Raw genomic sequence first — 16404 nt, forward strand, 5'->3', positions numbered from 1 at the left:
ATATATATATATATATATATATATATATATATATATATATATACTATTTGCTGGTTATTTTCTGTTTTGCAGTAAGAAAACAACCATAACAACTGGAGGAATTGATTCCTTATGATATTGACCCTAATACGTAATGTGCTTTTGATTCATAGAGTATCTCAGAAATACCACGTGCGATGATTTTTCTTAAGATTTTGCCTTCAAAGTAACACATTTGTACTCCCTATTAAAACAATGAATATGGAGGTGAAATTGTGAATCAGGGGGCGGCTTATATGCGAGAAATTGTCAAATGCGACGATATTAAGCCAATTTTAAGGGTGCAGTTTATACGTGGGGCGGCTTATATGCGAGAAATTGTCAAATGCAATGATTTTAAGGCAATTTTAAGGGTGTGGCTTATACGTGGGGCGGCTTATATGCGAGTAAATACGGTATACACTTTCATAAAAGTACAGAAATGGTATGCTAAATCAGTAACCCAAATTATTACTCACTCAGATTTCTTTATCTATTTTAGATTATTCTATCTAGTGAAAGTTACCGTGCTAAAAGTGGCAGTAAACATTTATTAAAAAATAATTCACAGAATTGCCCAGTGACATATTTTAACGGCAACTGCGTAGGTGATTTATAACCTTAACGAGGAAGTTTTAGAAGCATTGTGGAAATGAGCTGGGTAAATAAATACGTAAATAATCACGGTAAGGTCAGTGTGACAAGCTTTGTTTATTTTATTCCTGCTTAGTTCTCTTTCCAAAATATTACAAACAACATGTCACCTTTTTATAAATAACAATTATCATTTTTTTTAAATTGTCTTTGTTTGTTTACAATTCCCATCAGGCAAAAAGGACGCACAAACGGCAAAAGACAAAAGAGAAATTGACTAGCATGCCACCATTGCATCGTCGAAAAAAGGTCCATAAAACATCGACATTATTGCACATGAATCCAACACATGGCGTTTGTAAGGACAAAATATTTAAGACACCTTTTTTTATCTTCCAAAAATATACGAACACTTTCCCGCAATACGAATTGAAACGTGTAAAGCTTTTTGGTACAACCTTGTGTGAAGCGTCTATTCCGTTTACTTGAAAAACAATGGACTTGCATGTTTCGTATCCAGACAGGCCGTCCCAGATTGTGCCATCTTTGTCATTCAAATTTCTACAATGGAAACACACACACAAAAAAATTACAGTAATACCTCGCTACTTCACAGATTCACCACATTCCGGCTTGAATCCGCCAAATATATATGGAAAGTTTATAGTGTAGGCACACTAATATAAACATGAAATGGAGCGGAAAATAAAGACATGGCATTATTGAAGATTATTTCACCTGCCACTAGGGGCAGTGTCTACCTTCGGTAGGGAAAAACTTATGGAACTATTGCTCGCCATTTACATACTTGTCAACTTATACATTCTTGACATATTTTATGTTTTTTTATCATATAAATTGTGTACGCTGTATAACAACTTTTGTACGGGATTTTTCTAAAGTACGTTTTTTGTAAAACCAATGTTGTTTTACCCATTTTGGCTCTAATCCGCTTCGTCTCGGTCACTGGTAGCAGACGAAAACGTTATCGTCGAATGCTAATATTGTCATGCTTTAAGGACGATAAGCGCATGTGCATTCCCCTTTCACGGGTCTGCCTTTTCACTCTATAAATATAGCGAGTCAGCAAGCAATGTACCCTAGACAGTCAAGCTGTCAGGGTCATACAGCGACATCTACAGCATCTTGAATTTAGTGCACCGACTGATTGGGCGCCCCGTCCACTTTGAGCAAAATTTTAGTATGTGAGTAAATATGTGCCGCCTTGCATTTGTACTTTTTTAAAAATTGCTTAATGAGGGGTATTGCAATCATTAATAAGGGGCTATCATTAGGAAGATGTCTTTCCTCACTTTTAGTAAGACGACATGGATACAAATATCATCACAAAAAAGTAGAGTACAATCTTTACTTTAAAAATGAAATGTTATTTCTTGTGAGTGCAGAAATAGCGCACACTATTGTGATGGTTGAGTTCAATAACAGTGGCGAGAGGGTTTTAAAAGTCCAAATAATATGAAATGGACACCATCAAAACACCGTTCCTACATGGAGGGTACTCCCTTATTTCGGCAGGCCTTGGAACCTAAATACCGCGATAAACGAGGTATTACTGTAATGTCTGGAAATGTTGCCTTTGCGTTACCGAATGGTCCAAAATGAGATCTTTTGGAATGTGGGTTATGTTAATAAGAGAAAGTGTGTCAGTGTTCTTCCTCATCTTGAACCCTGTGGAGCATTCCCAGACCAGCTGATGGCTCATGACATCGAGCATATGGAGCGCACCTGAGCCACGGGTTGAGCCCACTGCATTTTTTTCCTCCGGTTTCAGAACACCGCGTGTGATAGCGATCAATTTCCCCCGGCCGGGTTGCCCCGGGGCCGATTGTTAAAAATAGAACCTATCGCTGGCGTAGAGGACGACTTAAAAAGATGAACAGCTGTGCTTTATGTAAGACTGGCGTCCTCAGGGAATATGAGGTGTGAGGATTGTGTGACACACACAAATATGTGCACACATTGAGCTGGTGACTTAGCACACTTTAAGTCAAGCCGTTTGGTAAATGTCTGATTAAAAGAAAAGTTTTTTGACGGGAATACAAAAATCTGGGGGGTTTATAGTTTTGCCAATTTCTAAGATGATGGAAAAAAAGACTCATGCATGATAGAAAACTCCCTAAATGAGTGGTGCTAAACTCATTTACGGAGTTTTCTATCCATGAACTGAACTGTAGTCGAGATATTTTTCATGTTTTTTGTGAATATATATATAATATTTTGTGAATATATATATATATATATATGTATATAATATTTTGTGAATATATATATATGTATATAATATTTTGTGCATGTATATATAATATTTTGTGAATGTATATATAATATTTTGTGAATATATATATATATATATATATATAACTGTATATACTGTAGTCAAGATATTTTTCATATTTCTTGTGAATATATACATATATAATATTTTGTGAATATATATAACTGTATATACTGTAGTCGAGATATTTTTTGTGAATATCTCTCTCTCTCTATATATATATATATTTTTGTATATATATATATATATATATATATATATATATATATATATATATATATATATATATATATATATATATATATATATGTATTATATATATGTATTTATATATGTACAATATATGTATGTATATATGTATATATATTTATGTATATACATATATATACATACATACATATATACATATATATATATACATATATACATCTATGTATATGTATATATTACAGCAACAGGCTTATTTATTTATTTCTATATTTATTTTTTTACTAACTTGCTTATTACCCATCAATTTATGTCTAAAATGCCTTTCCTTTATCTGCATTCTCACCCTCTTGCTACTGTGACAATGAAATTTCCCGAATACGAGATGAATAAAGCTCATCGTTCAAAGCTTGTGAAGTAGCACGCAACTCATATTGGACGTCAAATCTATCGTACACACCGTTCCAAGTAACACAAATATCTTTTATCATGTGGCATTTTAACAGAGTATTATTATTCCCGAGTTCATTAGGTGAGTTTATGCGCCTCGTACAGTTAGCACGACATGTCAAAGAGCGCCTTGGGTGTCACCATTCACTGTAGATTCCTTCGCACAGCTGCTTGCCAGCTACTGTAACATTGCATTTCGAGCCAAAGTCAAACCCATTTCCGCATACTTCTACCTAAAATTGTCCACCACAGTGATTCTCAACGTCGGGTTGGACCATTAGCGGTGCGTGGACTCTCTCTAGCGTAAAGGTCGGGAATCTTTTTGACAGAGAGAGCCATAAACAATTCCTATGTCCAAATTTTATGCCCTGAGAGCCATACTCAGAAGTAAAAATACATGAAAATGTGATTTTTTTTTTGGTCTTTTTACCACTTTTAAAGTACAAAAAGTCTCTGAATTATTTTGACAACATTGCTACACTGTTGCTAATCAAAGAGTATCAAAGAGAGTATGCACGCAGAAGAGTAGTAATAAAAAATATGTTTATCAGCTCTGTCAATATTTTAGTAGATAGGCATATGCACCCATCAAAAGAGCCACATATGGCTCGAATGGAATGCGATGTGATGAGATTTAAAACATGGCATACTGTACTTATACAGACAGCCTGTGTAATTAGATTAGATTAGATTAGATAACTTTATTCATCCCGTATTCGGGAAATTTCATTGTCACAGTAGCAAGAGGTATTTCTATTAAAAAAATGGGAGTACAATTTTTAGACCCACCAACATGACAAAGTCGCTTGGTGTCATGGCAACACATACCTTTGAATTTCAGAATTCGCTCCCAATCTCAGCGATCGTTTGTTTCAGCCTATGAAGGAGCGGAAAACACCATTAGTTAATTATAGGGAAAACATTTCATATAATTTAAAACTGTTCCTGGGTGAAAGGTTTAGTATTTTTTGGTTTTAAAGCATTTTAGACGTCCCTTCGTCTTAACTATTATCAAATTGTGAAATTTAGTTAAGCAGATACTTTTTTTTCCGCTTACGTTGGAGAAAGATATTTTCGCCAGTGCCGGAACAAATGTGAAGAGGGCTGAGGTGCAATGAGTATGAAGGGGCCCCCCGAGCGGCCTAAAATCTTTGGTTTCCTTGCTAAATACACATTAATATATCCGATTATGTTTGTGTCAGTGTGTGTGTGGTAGGTGTCTACAAACCTTTCTGTAGTGGGCAGCACATTTCCATTCTGCTGCTCTTGTTCCAGTCTGCAAACACACAAATACATCGAAAAGCGTGCTACTATCAAAGATAATGATAATATTATTATAAGAATTATTGCAATTTTTAAACAAATACGTACTTCTAGAATTGAAACATAAATTATTGTGATTAAGTCTTTGTAGGAGAAATGGCAAATATCATCTTAAGTCAGGGGTGTCAGACTCGGGTTGGTTCGCGGGCCGCGTTAACGTCAACTCGATTTCATGTGGGCCGGACCATTTTAGATATAATATTTAGAATTTTTTTTTATAAATGGATTAAAAGAACTGGATTAAAAGCCCTGAATATTCAGTTTTTTATTGCTCTAAAACAATGTTTATTTGAGCTTTTTTTTAAATATATTTCTAGATTTTACAAAATGATTTTTGAACTAAAAACACAGAAAAAATGGATTAAAAAATTACAATTATTGATTTAAAAGGGGGAAAATCAGGAAATTTAATATACATCTATACTCTTCATTTGAATTTGATCCTAAAACAGAAAGTCGGCACTCATGATTTACTTTCCCGGGCCACACAAAATGATGCGGCGGGCCAGATTTGGCCCCCGGGCCGCCACTTTGACACGTGTATTAAGTGAAGGCTTTTGCAAAAGAAAAATATTTTATAAACAAAAAAAAAAAAAAAAAAGTCAAATAATGTGCCTAAAATAGCAAGAATTGCCTTCAATAAAATGATAACTAAAATAAGAGCATCATTAGATTGTGACATAACACAAACACATTAAACACTCACCTGGCTTTTATCTTCTCATCGTCGTACCTGAAAGGAATAAAAAAGAAAAACGGTTAGAATCAGCATTGACTGATGCTTTTTGTTTATTCTTTTTCCTTTTTTTTGCAGCGCCTGACGGCAGAGAACTAGCTACTTACTGCAGAACGCACTCAGGAACCTGCACGTGCACCATGGGAATGAGCAGGCTGACCTCGTGCAACGTATACACGTAACGAATCTTGTCCAGGAACTTCACACTGTGGCAAAGTTGGAAACATATTTTGAAAATTGTCCCAAACGATGACAATGCACACATTCTTCTCATATGGACTAAAAATGCGTGTTTTTGGTGGAAACGTCACCAACCTGATGAACGGTCTGGAGATGGCCAGAATGGTCCGGATGAACCACGTGGGGTGAACGATGATCAGACACTTGAGATTCTTCCTCAATCTGCATTGACAATTTTTAGTTTGATATTATGACATGCCATGATTGTGCATTTTTATTTTAATCTTTCGATGACCTCCTCATCAACTGCCCCCTACCTACCCCGTCCAGCCTCTACAAATCCCAGTGCCTTAGAAGGGCAGAGAGCGTCATAAAAGACAATACGCATCCCGGCTTCCACCACTTCAACCTGCTGCCCTCTGGAAGGCGCTACAGAGTCATAACAGCCAAGACAAACAGACTCAAGAACAGTTTCTTCCCAAGAGCTGTCACCATACTCAACACGAGTTCTGCACCTAGGATCTACATCAAGACTTATTACTACTACTTATACTATTTATTTATCATGTTGACCACTTATTTATCTATTACTATTTATTAATTACTTATTTATCATGAATATAATGATTATCCATGTGTTTGTTTGTTGTTGAGTCCATAGACTCAGCGAGTGGTAGTGCTGAACGTCTTCAAAACCATGGAACTCATCCTGGACTTCAGACAGAACAAGGCCTCTGCTAATCTCACTTGGACTACTTACTTATTTAGTTCTTATTTATTGATTATTGATTTGTCTGTTTGTTGTTGTTATTTGTGCACTACGTGGTGAAAGCTTTAAATCTCATTATACTTGTATAATGACAATAAAAGCATTCAATTCAATTCAATTCAATTCAATTCAGGTACAATCTTACTTTCTGTCAATCATCTGGTAGCATTTCTTCAGCCAGCCAATCCCAGGCATCTTCCTCCGAGGCGTGGCGCCGTTCAGGTAGACGATCATGTAGTCGTCGGCTACCAGCAGCTCCAGGCTGCTCACCACGTACCTGGACACAATGTTTATTTTAGCTTTTCTTATATATTTTTAGATTATACAAAATAATTTTTGAACTAAAAACACAGAAAAAAATGGATTAAAATATTACAATTATTGATTTAAAAGGGGGAAAAATCAGGAAATTTAATATACATCTATACTCTTCATTTGAATTTGATCCTAAAACAGAAAGTCGGCACTCATGATGTACTTTCCCCGGCCACACAAAATGATGCAGTGGGCCGGATTTGGCCCCCGGGCCGCCATTTTGACACATGTGACTTACAGGAAGAGGTTCTCCATAATGTACGAGTAGTCGTCACAACCGCTGTCGGGGAGGTAGCAGGCTGAGAACACGATGATGGCGTTCAGGCCTTCTCCGTAATATCCTGTGGGCAAAGTGGATCGATAGTTAAACGTTTTTTCGCCGAGCGTCAAGGACGGGACGGGACGCTTTGGTGGGAGAACTCGCCTCCGTGCGTGACGACCCTGAGGTACGGCCTGATGACCTGCATGTCGATGCGTTGCTCTTGGTCGCCGATGATGACCGTCCTCCAAAGGCGGCCCGCTGAGTCCCGCTCCTCCTCGCCTTCGCCCGGAAGAGCCTTGGCGCTGGCCACGGGCGTGTCGTCTGGAATAATATCGTGGGTTTTAGGAGTGTTACGGGTATTGATGTCGTTGGGTGATGTGCAATTGAATAACAATTGATCAATGTCTTTGTCTTTAAGAAATACGGTTTTCATTCAAATTAATTGTCAAAAATTGATTTTACTGATGGTGTATGTCATATCAAAGGGTTTTGTTTTTCAACACTTTAATTGTTTTTTTAAATTAAATGTTTTTATTACTACATTCATTTATTTTCTGATTAAAAAATACTAGAACATTTTAAATAAAATGAATGAATTGAAGGATCCGCCTAGGGTAAAAAAATAAAGAAAACAAATGTCAATTAAAAAAGCAGCATTAATAAAAACAGAAATAATTTTAAAAAATATTATAAAACCCTTCCGGTTAAAATGGATTGGACACCGTCAATAGGTGCATCCAAAATCAATTTACCAATTACCAGAGCACATAGTCTGTCACTTGGGCTGTCAATGAATGAGTTCAGCGTGTGTGGCTCCAGTTTTTTTACCTAGGTCTACATTGTCTTGTGTGTCTGTCTTGCTACTGCAACCAAGGAAATTTCCCGAATACGGCATGAAATAAAGTTCTAATCTCATCTCATCTCAACTCATGTCATCTATTCTAATTGACCTCTTTTCCTAACTACCACAGCAGTCCCTGGAAGGGTTGATTTCACTTCGACATTGTCTTTGATAGCCGACTCTTTGACGTCTCTCACCTTCCCACTCAAGCTCGTTGCCGTTACTGCCAAAGTCCAGCGAGTCGGTGTCGTCCGGCGTCTCCATGTCGTCCACGTTGATGTCCAGGTCATCCGAGAGTATCGAGCCCTCGCTGTGGTCCAGCGACAAGTTCATGTCGGGGGCCGTCAGCGTGCGTCGTTTGGACCGGTCCTTGCCCGTCCCGCCCACGTTCAGACTACAGGGGGGGTCTTACCCGAGAAACCGGTCCGGTAAACGTCACGTCAAATAAAACTAGGCATTGTCTGTTTACATACTGGTTCTGTTGTCGCCGAGGCCGCCCGTGGAATCTCCATCTTCTGGCAGAGGCCTGTGGAACACGGAGGACGTGGCGTTAGGAACCCAAGAAAAAACTGCGCGTGGGGGAGATGGGAAAGCGAAAGACCTGGGGAAGTCCTCATCCTGCCACTCGTCCTTCACTTCCATGCTGTCCATGCGTAAAGTGGCCTCCGCTGTCCCCATGGTGGGCGGAGCTTGTTTGGGAATCGGCTGGCTGCTTTTGAAAATGACGCAAAAAAAACAAGTCATGATTGATTTTTCTTAATGAACATGGCCTGCAGGAATATGCTGAAAAAGAATCGATAAAGTAGTACTGAGTGAAAACGAGTCAAGGGAAAATCACATCTATATAATCATTCAATAAAACAGCCATTAGAGTACAAAAAAACCAATCAGCAACACAAGCCAATTATATTGACGGATTGGGCGATTTTGTTGTTGTAGCATTTAGCAGACCAAGTACAGTGGTACCTCGACATACGATCTTAATCCGTTCCGGGACTGAGATCGTATGTCGAGCTTCTCGTAACTCGAGCGAACGTTTCCCATTGAAATGAATTGAAAACAAATTAATCCGTTCCAACCCTCTGAAAAAACACCAAAAACAGTCGTATGTAGAGCTGATCATAGGTCGAGGTACCACTGTATGTTAGCGGCATTGAAGTCTTAAATTTGTCTTGAGGTTTGCAAAAGTGTGTTTGCTTACCTTAAAGAGGAAATCATATTCAATAAACTACATAAAATATGTCTTAATAAAACTCAAAGACTCTGAATATTGCTAGAAATTTGCAACAACAAAAAAAGCTTAAAGTTGACTTGTGCTGGAAAGGAAGTTTAGCACGGATACAAAATAAAACTGAAGTTTTCCTTACAAAATAAAGCTCTGTTGGCAACGAGGATTGCGTAGTCTGTCCGTACTTTCCATGAACAGATAATATATTTCATTTTTTTTATCAATTACGCCTGAATTCATGCGTTCTTGTGACTTCTGTCTGACAAAGAGATCAACCCGATACGTTTTCGTCGTCATGACGCATTAGCATCGATGTTATTTTTAGGTTACATTCACAACACCTAAATGTATTCGACGTTCACAAAAACAAGTCAACCTCCTTGATGTCTCAATTGTCTTTGATGTTTCGGAAAAATGAGACTAATCCGGGCCTTTCCCCCGGACATCAACCCGAATAGATTCCACGGATAATAAATGCAGGCCAGGGAAAACAGCACTTAAGGGCAAAAGGGCGGCCTGCATGCGGGTACTCACATGGAAAAACCAGCGTCGGTGCGATGCGATGACGCCGCTTCAAAGGCGTGGGAAAGCCTCTGCGGTTTTTTTTTAGAAGCGCCAACGCCGCACCATCAAAAGCGGCAAAGACGACATTCCCGCGTTTGATGCCAAATGATCCACATGCCAAAATATAATCCTCCCTCCGGTGGCTTTCACCTCTGCGGAGCGCCGTTCCCTGGGCTAAAGCCGCGCCCCCTTTAATCCTGCCGTGATGATGTCATCCATATGCCGCTTATGTAATCAAAGCAGCGTCCTCTTTAGAACGCGGCGCCTCCGGGATGGCACGTTTTTTTTTTATGCGTCACGTTCGCTATTTGTCATCCGCTGGGTTTATTTTGAAAAGGTACTCACGCGGCGACCAGTCTGGAGGTTTCCTCTCAGCTGTTTCCAAGGCAACCGCATCCTTTTTAAGCCCATTCGCTCGTAAACATTCTTCCTCTCATCACGATGCGCGACGAGTGAGTGAAGCTTTTGTTGAGTCACACAAAGTGACGCCCCAACGACGAGTTTGCTTTTACCTGAAAAAATAAAATGCAATTGAGAAAAACATGTGGATGAATGGAGTCAATGTCATACTACAAAATAGAGGTCACATAATGATAGGATGTGAGAAAAGACATGAAAATAACAGGATTTTTTTTACATTCATTCATTTTCAGTTTTGCTTATTCCTCGCGAGGATCGCCAGGGTGCTGGAAACCGCCGGAGTACCCAGAGAAAATCCACGTAGGCACGTGGAGTTTGCTTATCCTCATGAGGATCGCCAGGGTGCTGGAGCCTATCCCAGCCATCTTGGGGACCATGAATTGGTTGCTAGGCAATTACAGGGGCATTATTCAACAAGATTTGGGATGTGGGAGGAAACCGGAGTACCCAGGGAAAACCCACGCAGGCACGTGGAGTTTGCTTACCCTCATGAGGATCGCCAGGGTGCTGGAGCGTATCCAGACCAACTTAGGGATGATGAATTGGTGCATGTTTTCGGGATGTGGGAGGAAACTGGAGTACCCAGAGAAAAACCCACGCAGGCATGTGGAGTTGGCTTATCCTCATGAGGATCGCGAGGGTGTTGGAGCCTATCCCAGCCAACTTAGGGACCATGAATTGGTTGCTAGGCAGTTACAGGGTATGATTCAACAAGATTTGGGATGTGAGAGGAAACCAGAGTACCCAGGGAAAACCCACACAGGCATGTGGAGTTTGCTTATCCTCATGAGGATCACCAGAGAGCTGGAGCGTATCCAGACCAACTTGGGGATCACAAATTGGTGCATGTTTTCGGGATGTGGGAGGAAACTGGAGTACCCAGAGAAAACCCACACTGGCGAACATTCAAACTCCAAACAGGAAGGTCAGAACCCACCAGGAAACATTAAAATTTAGAATATATCTACATGTTTGAAATATATATATATGATATAAATATAATATTGACTACTTTGTCACCTCCAAAGTAATTGTCATGGCTTGAATGCGACCACAGGAGGGTGATGGAGAGCAGGTGAAGCTGCCAACGCTACATGGGCTGCCCCTCAATTACCCATCAGCCCTGCGGCCCGCCTTTGTTTTCCTTAAGAATGCTTCTTATGAAAGAGCTGCCCTGAAAATTTCCAAAGAGGTATCGCGAGCGACAAGACAAGACAAACAATGACCTACATGTGCATTAAGATACGGATTAGCGCGGCCGATTAGAACCCGCCCTCGCACACATGCCTCCGAATTACGCACGCTTGACGATGACTCACTGATTGATTCGCCATTAAACAACAAAAATCGAACAGCACACGCAACTGTCGTCAAGAATATGAGCCGCAACTATAGACTACGAATCGCTTTTCTTCACAGAGGATAAAGAATACATGCCTGCGTTGATCCTGGCTAGCTTTCGGCACACGAATGGTCACGTTTCAGTTCTACTTTGACCGGAAATGTTGTCTTTAACGTTGTCAATGGCAGTTATTGAAATTAATGTCAACTTTTCTATAAGTCGCATTTCAACCCGTGTTTTTAAAGGCCCGATTTCGACGCCAGACGAGTACGTATTAGACAAACTTCCTGCCCGGTGCTCGACTATGACATCAACGGATGCGCGTGTAGATTACGTGGGAGCTTTGAGGTGTCTTGTTTATTTTATTTGGGCTCAAATTAGCCGAGGGTCAGAGAAGATCGGCTTAGCCTCGTAGGCCAGCGTTCGGCTCGGCGCTCTTGTGTCGGGATGGCGCCGTTTAAACACGCCTCTTAACCCAGCGCGCTTTAAAACAATAATTATTTAATCACATTAACATCTCCGGGCTGACATCATCTTTTTGGCGGCGTGTGTTGAGGCTGCGCCGGCGTTGGACCAGCTCTAATTTTCCACCGATGAGAGAGTAAAAGCAGGCGGTCAATGGGGGGGGGGGGGGGGAAGACGCCGATCTCCGGCCGAGAGGTCAAGCGCAAAGGGAGACATTGTGTGCCAAGCTGCACGTAAGCTTGTTTCAACGTAGGCTTGGCCTTACGCAAACATATTAAAAAAGATGCAGTAGACATGACAGTGTATTTATAGTAAATATCATTCCATAAATCCTATATTTTATACTTTTTTTAAACAGTAACGTTTGTCGTAAACCCTTGTTGATGAATGCTGGCACAAAAGAACTAAAAAGACATTTGATGAATAACATAAATAAAGATTTTATGATACTGGCACCTGATGGAGAAGTGGTTCATTTGCTTGATTTGGTGCAGACAGCCTGGGTTTGATTCCCACTCAGCGGCGGTGTGATTGCAAGGGCAAATGTTTGTCTGGCGACCAATCGATGGACAGCTCCTGTGACCTGTGACAGACATAATGTTGGTGGGTTTGTCTTAGAAGAGAAACAATCCTATGCGCAATAAGGGATCCTAAGCTGGATGAATGCGGGAAGGGTTTTAACCCCTTTGGCCATTTTGGCAAACTGAAAGATTAAAAGATAAAGCGGCAGAAAAGCTTCCAAGGTTTCTTAAACGCGCGCCAAACAACTGTGTTACCTTACAACGCCTCCATTTATGTTGTGTCCAATCAAAAAAAAAAGGCAATTTATATTCAATTGCAACTACGAACTGTAGATCCACTTAAGGATTGCATTTGTCAAATTTGATACAATCAAATAAGACAGTAAATTATGTCAGACGTTTTTGGGACATTAATTATTCATTAATTATGAGTTATATTTACCCTGGCTCCTGTCTTTAGTGAGTTGGGATGATTGCCAGCACCTCCGTGACCCTCGTGAGTCAATAAGTGAAGAAATACATTATACGTAAAAGGTTAAAATCCAATTTCCTTATCTTAAATTTGAAAGTAAGATTTTTAAAGGAATATTTTCCCCTCAAATATATATATATATATATATATATATATATATATATATATATATATATGGGGGCAAATATATATTTAAAAATTATATATACATACATACAAATGTACATATATACATATACACATATATAGTACTAAATATATATATATATACACATTTATATATATATGGCATATATTTGAGGGTAAAATATTGCTTTAAAAATACTACTACTACTACTATATATCTGTATATAGATGAATATGTATGTATATGTATATATGTACATATGTATGTGTATATGTATATATGTATCAGTATATATGTATATGTGAACATATGTATGTATATATATACATATATACATACATATGTACACATATATGTACATATATACATATACATACATATATATAGTACTAAATATATATATATATATATATATATATATATATATATATATATATATATATATATATAAATTTATATATATGGCATATATTTGAGGGGAAAATATTGCTTTAAAAATCCTACTACTACTTTTTATATGAATATGTATGTATATGTACATATGTGTACACACATATATATATATATATATATATATATATGCATATATACATATATACATATACAAACATACATATGTACATATATACATATACAAACAAATATATAGTACTAAATATAAAAAATACAATATAGATGTATGTCAAAACTACATACACATCCCTCTTAAAGGAAAATATTACAAATGATATGCTTTAAAACCTAGTTGGATAGATTCTTCCACAGTGATGGAACATATTTTTTTCCACCTAGAATTAAAATGTCCATTATTAAAAAAGTGTCTAATACTTAGACGTCCAATCCATTTTTCCTGAATGGGTTTGTAGTCATCATTGGATTGGACCAATATTATAACCTCAATGATAGCCAATGAGTTGATTTTTTTTTGCTGTTACCTTTGATTGCAATTTTTTTCCCCCATATAAGCCCCCAAGCTAGTCACATGGTCAGTCGTTAGGCCCTCCCCGCCATCAGCTTCTCCCCATCCCCCTTTTCTTTCCCTCACTTCCTCCTTTCCTCCCTCGTCCACTCGCAAGCTGACACAGCGCCTTTGCGGCGTTAGCCGCTTTGTGGCTAATAGGATGTGGCGGGCTTAAATTGTCATCTGATAAAACTAAGATGCTTGCTAACTATGCGGCGCCCGCTTAACCAATTTGCACCCAATTAGGATAATGGTGGGGGAAACAAGCAAAGAGGGACAGCTTTAATATATTAATGTGATAACATGATTATCAATTTCCCTCGTCAATTGACTCGCCACCACCAGCTTTTTTTCACGCGATCCAGAAGTTGAATTGCTGTTGTATTTCGGATCATAACAGCGTACTTTCGCTAAACGTCATAAACCGATGGCCAAACATTAAGAGCAGAATTCATCCATCAATCATAGCAAATCGTCCAAGTCCTGAAGCAGCAAAGCAGCCCCAGAACATGATCGCTTCCATGATATCACTCGATACAATATTTTCCAGGGAAATATTCAAACTATTTGATTATTATTTAGCAAAATACAAGCCTTTTACCCATTTTTGTTTTGGAAAGCCGCCATCCGTCTTTATGTTATTGATTTCTGAGAGAAGGCGGGCCTAAAGATTTTTAGATGTTGTCCTGGGTTCCTTTGAGAGTTCCTGGATGAGTCATAATGCTCTTGGAGTCATTTTTAAGGGCCAATCCAGAGAAGATGACCACGATTTTGTCATTTGTTGACAATGCCGCACACTGTGGTTTGTTTTTAGCAACAATTATTTGATGATGGTGTTACAGGGGGGCAATTATGTTTCTACGCAGCGCCAGGTACTGTTAAAAAGTATATTTTTTCCCCTCGTAGCTCATTGGATGTCATTGACGGCACTAGTGGAAGTCAGCAAATGATCACTGCCAACCCTCCCAGTAAAAATGGATTAAAAGTGTAGTGTTTTCAATGGCATTGAAAGATTAGGACGGAATAATCGGCATAATTATGCTTACAAGTATGCCTTCTTTCATGGGATTTTTTTTAATGGTTTCCATCTTAGCAATAAATCTATATTATTAGTTACTGACGACAATTTATGGCGAATACGATTGGCAAATCAACCTAACGTGACGATTCCTGTACGCAATGAACGAGAGTGAATCCACATTGTAGCAATGTCATGTTGTGGTCGAGTATATAGGGAATAAGCCGGCCTTGTTGGCAAAGAGGCCCACTGTTGACAGATGGCTTTAAACTTGTTAGCAAGCATTGGAACAACAACACCCACTCAATTTAACAGCCATATTCTTAATAAAAGACATACGCTTTACGCAAAGGAGTCTTTTGGAATGTTTCGGACTCTTTAGGACAGTTTTGGGAACTGAGTGTTCAAAGAAAGGTGCAGAAAAGTCAAACTTGCTTCGTTTGGTGATGAAGGAGCTCACCAGATATGAGCGGAACTTTTCTGTTTTTGGTTTTTTTGTGCGTCATGGCGTCCTAAATATAAGGAGTGTTGCGAGAGGAGTGAGGTCAGAGGAAATCTCTAGTGAAGTCTTTAGGCTCATTAAGGAACTAGCTTGATCTCTGCAACACCTCCTGCTGAAGCGGTGGCAGCTCGGCTGGACTGGGCCAGCTGGCACGGGGAGAGAAACTTGCAAAGCCCCCCCGATGCTATCCAAAAAGCCCACCAAGGGATAGCCAATGCTACCTACCATTACTCACTGACTTATCTAATTTGATTCGGCCTTCTGTTCGAGTACTCTTGTTCAACTATCCAGATCTTTTATTATTAGTCTTTTCAGCATTTTAGGTGGCAGTGTTTTGTTCAATGAGATCTTTGATTGGACGTCTATCGCGGTCAAAGACAAACATGATCAGTCAATCGGAGTTCATCTATGAAATAAAATTGATTTGACGTTGATCATTGTCACCGTTTTTTTTTTAAACATTAATCATTAAAATTCAATTCAATTTGAAACGCAACAACAAAAACACTCACTTTTGTTGTCATTCTGGTTGTGACATCACAACCAGAATTAATGATCACTTGTAGCTTGCTAGTATTGCACTCATCATGTCTCTTTACACTGGCTTTTTCCTCAAATTTTTAAAGTTCCATTTGGCCAGCGAGATTTTATTGCGTTTTGACGGCAAAAAAAAACTTGACTTAAAACTATAACTCAATAATAAATGGATTCAGTTTGAACCACAAATCCACAGGAGGATAATCCAAACTTTTACACATCTCTGGTCACACGATCGACAAGGAAAACGTTTCAG

At 38.8% G+C, this 16404-nt stretch overlaps 1 protein-coding gene across 1 annotated transcript; it reads right to left on the minus strand.

Annotated features, from left to right (window-relative positions):
* Nucleotides 1-710: 710 nt before the first annotated feature.
* Nucleotides 711-12555, minus strand: LOC144086024 (caytaxin-like). The gene is made up of 14 exons (XM_077615774.1): nt 12467-12555; nt 9754-10295; nt 8593-8703; nt 8465-8517; nt 8189-8398; nt 7313-7471; nt 7127-7229; nt 6719-6850; nt 5940-6026; nt 5732-5830; nt 5595-5621; nt 4794-4841; nt 4394-4442; nt 711-1173 (listed from the first exon to the last, which is right to left on the minus strand). Exons 3-13 carry the CDS (start codon nt 8667-8669, stop codon nt 4403-4405), a joined length of 1035 nt encoding a protein of 344 aa, XP_077471900.1. The 5' UTR covers nt 8670-8703; nt 9754-10295; nt 12467-12555; the 3' UTR covers nt 711-1173; nt 4394-4402.
* Between the last annotated feature and the right edge of the window lie 3849 nt (nt 12556-16404).

This window comes from Stigmatopora argus, chromosome 12 (genome assembly GCF_051989625.1).
Source record: "Stigmatopora argus isolate UIUO_Sarg chromosome 12, RoL_Sarg_1.0, whole genome shotgun sequence".
NCBI classification, from domain to species: Eukaryota; Metazoa; Chordata; class Actinopteri; order Syngnathiformes; family Syngnathidae; genus Stigmatopora; species Stigmatopora argus.